Genomic DNA, 10,901 nt, shown 5'->3' with positions numbered 1-10,901 from the left:
CCATAGTGCCAGCTTTTTAATGCTATATCTAGGAATTTAATCAACACACGGTTGGGTTATTAATTATCATAAAAAAATACACCACATTACAGTATGTAGTAGTATGTACCAAAGAAGGAAGAATGTCAAAATTATATTCTCATTTTTATTAAAACATTTATTTTTCTTTTTTATTTCCTTTTTTTAAAGATTTAGTTCGATTTGATGTATGCATTGTAATCATGACACCGAAAGAAAACAAATACTCCGTTCATCCCATAATAGGCGTCCTATTATGTTTGGGCACATGTTTTAAAAAATTTAAAGAAAAGTGAATCGAACAAGTTAGTGGAATATGAGTTAACATATATATATACTAGTTTTATAATAAAATTTGAGGGGAATAAGTTGATGGAATGAATGACCTATTTATCGTTTATCATTTTATAATAAAATGTGAGTGGAATGAAGTCTGACAAACTTTTCCATTAGAATCATTACTAACAAATTTCATGTAATTGATTAGTTATGATTAACTTTGATTTAAATTATTATTTCACCTTACATTAAAAGAAAAGACTCGAGTGCAAAGTAATCATATTTGAAGCATATATACAATTTTACCCATGGTTGATTTGGGCCTAATTATTAGTGTTCTGATTGTTCATGAAAACCAAATTCAAATTACTTCAGCATGTAAAAAGTATAACGGCATCAAATCCCAATTTCTAAAAGATAGGAGTACTATCATAAGACCGTTTTCTAATGAAACCACGTCAACATTCCATCCATTAAATGCACCATAAAATCGTACTAGTTTATAAATAATTGTGATAAGGTATGGAAGTACATCAACATTAAGTTGAATATGGTAGTACAAAAGTGAGAATGTGAGAGTAAAGCAACAAAAATTTAATGCACATTTAGTATAGCATGAGGAGGAAAGTGAGGTAAGTCGCCATCCAAAACCTCAATTCGATGAAGTTAAAGATTTTGTGCGCTCAAGGAAGTTGGGCTGCGGCTCTTTGTTGTTAGGCTTTTAAATTAATGATATTTAAAGAGTAGGAATTAGTGAGTAAATTAGGACTAAAGAAATGAAAGATGAATTATTTAATTAGCAATGATAAAAAAGTTAAAAATAAAAAGAGATGGGTCAATTAGTAGATCCCAATTGTGATTTGTGGGAACCCACCTAACCCGACAAGCAAACCCTTTCACACCTTCTGGTTGGTGCACCCTAACCCCCCTCTCCCTTCCATAGAGTCAAATTCACACACACACACAAAAGCCTGTCCGTATTGTGTGAAGATGTCGTGAAATCTTTAGTTCTCGCTTTAAGCCTTTTATAAAGTCAATATTTTGTGTTCCATACATGTTTTTAAAGTTTTGGTTTAGTAGAAAGATAATTAAATTTTTTCATATCCAACAATGTTCGTAGTTATAAATTGAATTTGATGTAGCTAATTTTGATAAACATAAAAGTTGAAGAAGAGTTAGCTAAGAATATGATGAAAAATCCACACACATCCCTTTGGATTCCACAAGGAGTGAGACTGAAAACGACTCTCTAACCATTCACCGATGGATCTCAACTCTCAACCAAACTACTGTACAAAATTTCACAAATTTCCACCTGCATTTCCCACCTTAATTCCTAATCTTGAATCTTCAATCATACTAATAATAACTCAAGAAAATTATAGAAAGAAATCGGCAAATTGGAAATAATTAAAGCACAATTCTTTGATACTTGAGGGGGGCGTCGTCATGCGACATCTCCTCGGCGCCTCTTTTCCGGCAGTTTCCGGAGAGAGGCGGCGGCGGGATCTGGTAGGCGTCGAGCGGCGGCGGAGGGTGGCGCCACTGCGGCAGAGGGCCGGCGAGGAGGAGCGTCTGCAGCAGCGGCCCCGCTTTCATGACCGCCTGCAGGAACTTGCCCTTCTCCGGCAGCGGGCGGTGGTCTATGAGCACGGCGAGGTCCTGCTCCGGCGGCGGCGAGGAGACAATGCTCTCGTCGCAGTCGGACTCGACGCTGGAATGCGGCGTGGTGGATTGGCGCTGGAGGAGGAGCATGAGGTTGTGGCATTTGTGGTGAGCTTCGTCGCGGTCTCTGATGGCGGCGGAGAGCAATTCTTTGAGCTGGGAGATTTGTTGGTCTCTGGCTTTGAGCTCCTCCTGCGCTTGGAGGCGCGTGTCTTCAAGCTCCATTGTTAGCAGCAGCGACTCACGCGCCTCGTCCATGCTCTGAGTCTCAGTAATTCACACAATTAATTTCAAATTACTCATGCACTGAACAAGAGCAAGTTTTCTTCTTACCTTATCTTGCTGGAAATACGTGAAATTGAGGAGGAGGCTTCTTTGAAGATCCATCACACCTTTTGTTATTTGGTGTAGACAAGAAAACACAACCCAACTACTCATATTTCTCTCTTTATTTATACTACTCCTGCATCAAAATAAATAAATACGGAAAAAATACCATTTATTCTATCCAAAATATTCATCTAAAAAATAAAGAAAATAGAATAAAATGTCTCTAAAAATTGTTGTGCGTGCATTAATTGGAATAATTGCATATGCTATTAAAATAAAATAATGAAATAAGTTTAAGTATTTAGATTATAATTTTATCCGTCATTGTATTGTTAACAAATCAAATTAAGTAGAAAGATTAAGGGTAGCTAATTATGGGGGTGGGAGAGGGAGTGAGGTTGTTGGAGTGTAAGACTAACGCAGAAAAGGCCAAGGAGTGACTGCCAAACCAAATAGACTAATGGGTAAAGGGAAGAGGATACATCTAATCCTAATCTCTCACTCACTCACATCATATTGGCCTAGCTATTGCTATTGCTATTGCTATTGGCTAACCACATTTTTTCATTTTCATCCGACAAATGCGGGAATGCAGACAACTCATATTCTGCTCATGTTCTCCTGTCTCTGTCCATCTCTCTTCATTAGCAATCTTTGGATTTCTTCCAACACTAAAATTATGCAAATCCAGTTTTTTCGTTTCTATGTGGTCTCTGTTGTATCATGCGGTTAACTATGATCAAATACAATTAAGAAGCAGACGCCAACAAGTTGCACTAAGTTAGCAGCACGGAGCTATGGTGACCTCTTGAGGCCATGGGTTCAAATCTCACCCAGCCAGACATACATTTCTTCATTAATTTATCTATCACAAGTTAAAACCATACAAATAAAATTGTAATTTGGTTGGAGTTGGATTATTTATCAATAATGCATTCTCTCTTAAATAGAGTATATAAATCTATCTATGACCGTGGAGCGTGGACAATGTCTAGGCGAAATGAATAAGCTATAGATGTTCAAAAAAATCTGGCCGCCTAAAATTATCGACGACCAAAAAAGAAGTGTTTTTTTTTTCAAAAAAAAAATCGCAATTTGGTTAAATCATGCTGTCTTAATTTATAATAGGAATATCCTTATTACAAGCATTCACACCCAAGCACTAAATTACCATGCAAACTCTATTCGTTTACCATATACTACTAGTAATTAACACGGTGAGCAAATACATAGTACAGTACTAATTAAAATGAGAATATATGTTACAAAACTAAAATAAGAAATAGTAGTAATAATTTATTGGTATTATATTGAAAATAACAAAGAACTTACTATTTTTTATTAGAGTTTTAGCCAAACTTAAAAAGAAATTATTTGTTGATAAATTAACGAGATCAGTTCAAATTTAATTCTCCTTGAAAAGCAGACACACATTCCTTCAGCTTACTTTCTCCATTTTTTCTTCTTTTACCTCTTATTTTAAACTAAAAGTCAGACTGATTTGACAATTTGCTTTATAATAAAAGGAAAATATAAGACTAAAATTGACCCTTTTTACCTTGAGATACCAATCTATGAAGGCTTACTTTATTAGTGCTTAATGATGAGGTTAAATTATCCCCAACAGTTGCTGGAAGAATGTTAGTAGACATTATGGATTAAAGAATTCCTAAAATCACATTATTAAATTAAGCAATAGTGGGAGTTAGGTATGGTTATTTTAACTTTTTTGTAGAACATCGAGAAAGTTTTCCATTTGTTTAACTGATTAAGAAATTAATAACGCTTGGGTAATTGTTTCTTTCTCCAACCGCGTTATGCTTAGAATTTTCTGTACATGGAATTTTCCATTATCATTTGGTTATTAAAATTTAAAAGGATCGAATTAAGTAAGACATTCATAAATGGGCTCGAGAAGTTCCCACATATTTATTGCAAAGTGAGGTAGTGATATAGAGTTCCAATGAAATTGAAAAGTAAATGACTATATATAAGAAAAAGTACTATGTGTCGACGGAAGTGGAATTCAATAACATTGAAGTTTGAACAAACGTATCATGAAATGTTAAAGCATTTATAAATTGAAAATGCATTTTTTTTTTGTTTTTTTAAAAAAGATAAAAGTACTTTCTTACAAAGTACTCCCTCAGTTCCATAGTAACATGGACGTTTTTCTATTTTCGTCTGTTACATAATAATAGAGTCACTTCCTTTTTTTAGTAAAAGTCAACACATTTTTCCACACCTACTTTACTCTCTCTTACTTTTTTCTATCTTCACCTCTCTACCTTTTTCATTTTTCACTTTATTCTCTCTTTACTTAACTCACCTAACACAATTTTTCTTAATCTCCGTGCCGAAAAGTTTTGCCTCCATTACTATGGAACGGAGGGAGTAGTATAGTGAGATCCATTGAAAGAAGGTAAACCGAAAAAGGTAAAAAAAAATAACTACAGTATTTCATATTTAATTTTTGTGTGGAGAAGAGATAGGAGTATATTTTACTAGTAGTATATACTTATTCAAAATTGAAGAAAGTATAATACCTTCTCAATAGTACCATTTTTAATGGAGAATGAGTTTTTTTAAGAAGAGAGAAAAAAAGTGTAGTACTAATACTCCTTTCATTTCACGACAATGGATGCGTTTTTTTTTCGTCACGCGATTTAAAAAAATATTATTTTAATTGAATTAAATAAAGGAAGAATAAAACAGGTATTGAAAATGGTAGAAATATAATAATAAAATAAATTAAGAGAGAGTATAGTAAGTGAGAAGAAATGTAATGACTTTTATTAAAGAGTAGTGTTAAATGGCCACATTATGGCCAGCCATAAACTTAAAATATTAATAAAAAATTGTACATTTATTGCTGATTCACTTTAATTTATTTCATCTAGAAAGAAGCAATTTATTTTGGACTATATTATCCTTTAACATTAACACTCCAATACATAACAAACAGAAATTTAACCCTCTTTTCAATTCTTTTAAGTTGATTTCGTATCACTTTTTATATTTTTTTATTATTTTAGTATTGTTATTTAAATTTTGAGTAAAATTAATTTTAAAGTAATAATATAAATATCTAATGATATTAGAATTCAATTGTTACTAATTATTTTTGTTCTCCTTTATACTCCATAAAATAAGTCAACTATTAATAATTAGTATTTACATAATTATAACAAAATATATGTAAATATTATATTAGTATACAATGCATTTATAAAAAAGGTAATTCATTTTTTAGAGGGGACAATGTTTCAAGACTAAAAGTATACATAAAAAATATCTTATCCTGGAAACATACATTTGAAAAATGGAAATTACTTAATTGAAATCCATTAAATAAATTAAAAATCCTAGATAATTTATAAAGCTAAGTTATGACAAAGACTCATATATAGTTTATAATCAGTTTAATATATTCAACAATTCAATTTAATAAAAAATGAGTAGTATACATTATTATTTGAAATTAATGTCGTTCAATTATATCTTAATCAGTATAAACCCTCAATTGTTATGACGTCACATCTTAATATTATCAATTAAAATGTTGAATTGAAACATAATCATCCAATTAAATAAATTAAATTAAATCTCCCGTTGAATCTAAGATCAATATAAAACCATAATTATTATTATTATTTGTATATCATAAATTCATAATACAACGTCATATATACTAGTCCAGTTTAACCATATATTAACTCAATTACTAATTGGAACGATCACACACTTATACCAAGATAAGTAGATTAATCATATTTAGTTTCAATTTTGATCACTAATTTAATTACATGTTTCGATGATTATAATTTATAGGTTATTTATTACTAAGAGATTAATTCAATTTTTACAACAAAAATATTGTTAAAGATATTTTTAATACAACTAAACTAAAGACGTTAATTTGTGTTCTTAATAAAATGATCTTTTGTAGTGTATGAATCATTATAGTTTGTGAATATCACCATTTTATATTTATAAGTCAAACTAATTATCGATAATTTAATTTACTATCACTCATGTTAATTAGGATATCAATTTGAGTAGTATGTAATATTTTTATTAAGTTATATAATATCATGATATGAAATTTCCTCAAAGAGAGAGTTTTTATTTTTAAGAGACGACGAATTAAAAAGGAATGTTTTTTTTTGGGGGGACTGAGGGAGTACTTTAAATCAATGATAGTTTTATTCAAATAGTTTAATCAACAATAATAATACTACTATTATTACATCTAATACACTAATTATCATGTACATTATGTAATAAGAAATTTTAGTTGATCTTATCTTTTATGGAGAATTTATATTAATCACAGATTTATTCAAATAATGGAGTGTTTAAACAATTCACAAAATATTAAATAGTACTAATATATGCGTATGTAATACTAGTAGTTAGTATATACATATCACTAGTATACAAATAAATATATTGATTTCGAAGCTATTTTAATATATATTTCAATGATTAATAACAAATATTTATTGTTATAAATAAATTCAATCAATATAAAACTATATTAATCAAAAAAAAAAAAAAAAAACTGAGTTGAAAACAAAAGAAATATAAATAACAGATTGTAGAATTTGAAATTTACTACTGAAGTTAAATAAAAGGGTAATAGTGGAAATATTGTTTGAGCATTAAATAAAGTAATTAAATGATTTCAATTCATAGTCTTTATATTTACTAAAATGCCATTTTATGGCCAGCCACATTATGGCCACATAGCATTTCCCTTTATTAAATAAGAAAATTAACTCCACTATTATGAAATCTACTACTAAACTAAGAGTAATTATTTCACTTTATCTGTATATTTACCTCCTCCCTGGAAAATGAGCATTAAAGGTGTTCGAATTTTCTCACACAATAGATTCCGCCTGTAATGCTTTGAATGGAGTATTAGATGATCTATTGAATACGAATTATTTTGGACTCTCTAGCTTGAACCTGCGAATTTTGGACTCTCACACAATGGATTCCGATGATCTATTGAATACGAATTATTTTGAACCTGCGAAACGATATTTGATTTTGTATATTTTATTTTATCAAGGTATTACATATAGTACTATGTGATTTTGTGTTCGGAGTATTATATTTGTATATTCATTCTTTATAAGATTCATATTAAAGACTATTTATTCATTCAAGGTTTTTATAATTTGATTGCTAAAAACGATTCATAACTTTCATTTTAAGAAATACTCCATTCGTCCCACTTTAGGTCTCAGTTGAGTTCGACACGAGTTTTAAGAAATGTAAAGAAAAGTTGGTGAAAAAAAATAATGGAATGTGAGTCATACTTTTTATATTGATTTTATAATAAAATGTGAGTAGAAAAAAGTTAGTAGAATGTTAGGCCTAATACCATTTATGGAATATTCCAACCGAAACTCTTAAAGTGGGCCAAAAAATAGTAAATCGAAACTCCTAAAATAGGACGGAGTGAGTATTTTAGTCAAGTCGGTCTCATATTTCTTAATTTTGCAATTTTAGGGTAACAATAATAATAATAAGATCATCAATTTGTAAGAGAAAACTTCATCGTTGTAATAAATGAGCATGTTGTAACTTGTAACTTTACAATAGGTAATCTCATTGCTATAATGACATAATTATGACATTATAATGAGTACATTGTAATATTAATTTATAATGAGTACTCCCTCCGTCCCATAAAAGTTGAGACAAAACTTTTGGGTACGGAGATTAAGAATTTATATTAAATAAATAGGAGAGATGAAAAAAGTAGGAAAGATAAGAAAGAGTAAAGTAAATGATGGAATAAAGTAAGAGTGATTAGATATTTTGTCTTTTGTTAAAAAAGGAAATGACTCAACTTTGTTGGGACGGACTAAAAAGGAATACGACTTAACTTTTATGGGACGGAGGGAGTATATTATAACCTGGTGATAGATTTTTGAAAAATACGGATATTGCATGTTTTTGAGGTCAATATTTGGTTCGTTTCGAATGTCAATCATGCATATTATGTCCATTATTTTATAAGAGAGAGAATATAAAGGAGAAGAGTCTTCTTTACATTATTCTCTCACTTACTTATTTTCTCTCCACTTTAACTATTTATTCAAAGAGTGCAAAAAATGATTCAAGTAACGTGGAACAAAGGGAGTATATTTCTACATTTTGTTATATTTTGACGTGTTTGTTTAAAATTACAAAAAAGACTTAAAAGGGTAAAATAGCCAGATTAACTAAAGTTCGGAGCCAACAGGATGTATAACAGCGTTAGTTCGAGCCAATTTTGCTGGCACTTTTAAAGTCCAATCAGTCCTTAATATATATCATTTTTTTCATCTTTGAAAGAGCTTCGCATGCGTATTTGACACGCCTACGAACATTGCAAAGCAGTCAAAAGCTAGCAGAAATTCAAGGAAGAAAATAAAATATTGCCTTGTGAAGCCAACTCTTTTCTATTCCTACCTTATCTAAATCTTTTTCAGATCTATATAAACCCCATAATATAATTCAAAATATGACTGATGACTGCATAATTCAATCTTGTGTTTTGTTTTTTTTTTCATGTCTAGTACTTTAATTTATTGTTTTAACTATTTGTCTATCAGTAGTTGAACACCTTTTTATGGAATTCTTGATGAAGATGCACTATATTCATACACCTTGTGTCTCTCATATTTAGTCCACTTGTAGGGGGCACATGTTTTAAAAGAGATACAGAAAAGTGCCTTGGTTAGTGAAATTTGAGTCTCACTTTTACTCCCTCCGTCCCATGTTACTTGCACTTTTACTTTTCGGCACGTCACAAACTCCTTACATTATTTATAGTTTAAGTTAGAATTAATGCATTTAATTAATATGTTAGTTTTGTTGGGACTACCGCAGCGGAAGACACGGAAACCAAACAGGTCCTTGACCGGATCTATTTAGGTGATTATGCATTCGACTCCAATTTCATGCAATATTCATAGATCTATAGATATAACATCAAATAAACACATAATCATGCATATTCGATGTAGATTCGATTGTTACCTCATAATCCATCATTGGATTGACGTTGCTAGCTGCACCACCCGGAGATCCTTGGTTTATCGACCACGAATCTTCCGTACTATTCCCTCGTCCTTGATTCTCCATCCGTGTGGGCGGATCTTAGAAAACCAATTAAATAACTTTGAATGGATCTAAGAAAACCCAATGCAAACACCAAATTGTCTAGATCTAATCCTATGAATTAGGATAGATCAAGAACAATAATCAAAACCCTAATTCTCCCACAACTATGGCTCGAAAATCGAGACCAAGAGAGAGAAGGAAGGAGGCGCCGATTTCAAGGCTAGGGTTAGGGTTTTGTGTTGTGTTGGATTGTGTGCTAGGGTTTCCCTTTCATTCATTATTTATAGTGGACCTTATTGGGCTAGTAAGGGGATCCATGGAATGACTTAAGTGTTGGGCTCACCCATTAGATAAATTACTAATTAAATCAAATGACCCATGATTTAATATATTATCAATGAAATATTGTTTTATTCCACTAAAGAATAATATTGCACTCCCACTTAAATCACCAAATTACAAATAACTTGGGTCCATTTTATTTTATAATATTTCCCGCGTTTAAGATTATCTTGATCCGTCAATTTAATTCTTTTGTCTGCTATATGACTAGAATTAAATTAATTCTCCAAAGAGTTTTTCTAGTTTGAAACTTTATTTATTATTCGTGGAATAAATTCCAACTGCGCAGTTTTCTGAATAATAAATTCCTCTTTCAAACACCTCATTGGGGATCACCCTTTTAGGGATTTAATCATACCACACTGGGCACGCGAATTCTATGAAATAATATTCCAATACCTTCATGTTATTCAATTACTACCACCCAAGATATCATGAACTTGAGTTACATACAAACTCTCACATATTGATAAGTAAAAGTGGCGTTTGATTGAATAAACAATATTGATATTAATATCATAGACTAGAAAATACTAAACTTTCTGAAATATATTCTTTCAGTAGATAGCAATAAAGAATACATTTCGAATTAGATCCTTTCAGTGCTTTACCACACCGGTGTTACTAATCTCTTCTTAGGTAAGAGAGAATTATCACAAACACCGCAACCGTACCAATAGGTAGCCAAAGCCTATCTAGGTTGTGAATACGTTTTTCTTCTTACTAGATCTGGCCAAGTCCCCTACTGGAAAACTCATGAGGAGATTCATCGAATTTCCCTACTTGACCTTCTTAGTAAAAAGCCTTAGACTTGTTTATCATATTTCAATAATAAACCATTATATTATATTATTTATTCTCATAATTAGGTAAACAAGTGGACGTGGCGTTTCTCGTATACATGCACAAGCTGACTGTACAAAGGCATGTACGCTCTAAGCATCTTTTAGTATACAAACCCCAACAAGTTTAAGTTAAGAGGTCTTTTATTAAGTGACGTCTCATTACACTTAAAATTCTAATTTAATTACAAAAAAAAATCAATCTCAAATTTATGGCCTAAAATGAAAAGTGCGAGTAGCATGAGACGGAGGGAGTATATATTAGTTGTATAATAAAATATGAGTGTAATGAGTTAGTGG

The 10,901-nt window shown here is 31.0% G+C and overlaps 1 protein-coding gene across 1 annotated transcript; it reads right to left on the bottom strand.

The window, feature by feature from the left end:
* Nucleotides 1-1,461: 1,461 nt before the first annotated feature.
* Nucleotides 1,462-2,448, bottom strand: LOC125212645. The gene is made up of 2 exons (XM_048112862.1): nt 2,296-2,448; nt 1,462-2,223 (listed from the first exon to the last, which is right to left on the bottom strand). The coding sequence occupies exons 1-2, from the start codon at nt 2,398-2,400 to the stop codon at nt 1,708-1,710; spliced, it is 621 nt and encodes a 206-aa protein (XP_047968819.1). The 5' UTR covers nt 2,401-2,448; the 3' UTR covers nt 1,462-1,707.
* Nucleotides 2,449-10,901: the final 8,453 nt, after the last annotated feature.

The sequence above is a fragment of the Salvia hispanica genome, chromosome 3 (genome assembly GCF_023119035.1).
Source record: "Salvia hispanica cultivar TCC Black 2014 chromosome 3, UniMelb_Shisp_WGS_1.0, whole genome shotgun sequence".
Classification (NCBI taxonomy): Eukaryota; Viridiplantae; Streptophyta; class Magnoliopsida; order Lamiales; family Lamiaceae; genus Salvia; species Salvia hispanica.
Note: the sequence above shows the minus strand (reverse complement) of the source record. Positions and strands in the feature narration are given on the sequence as shown.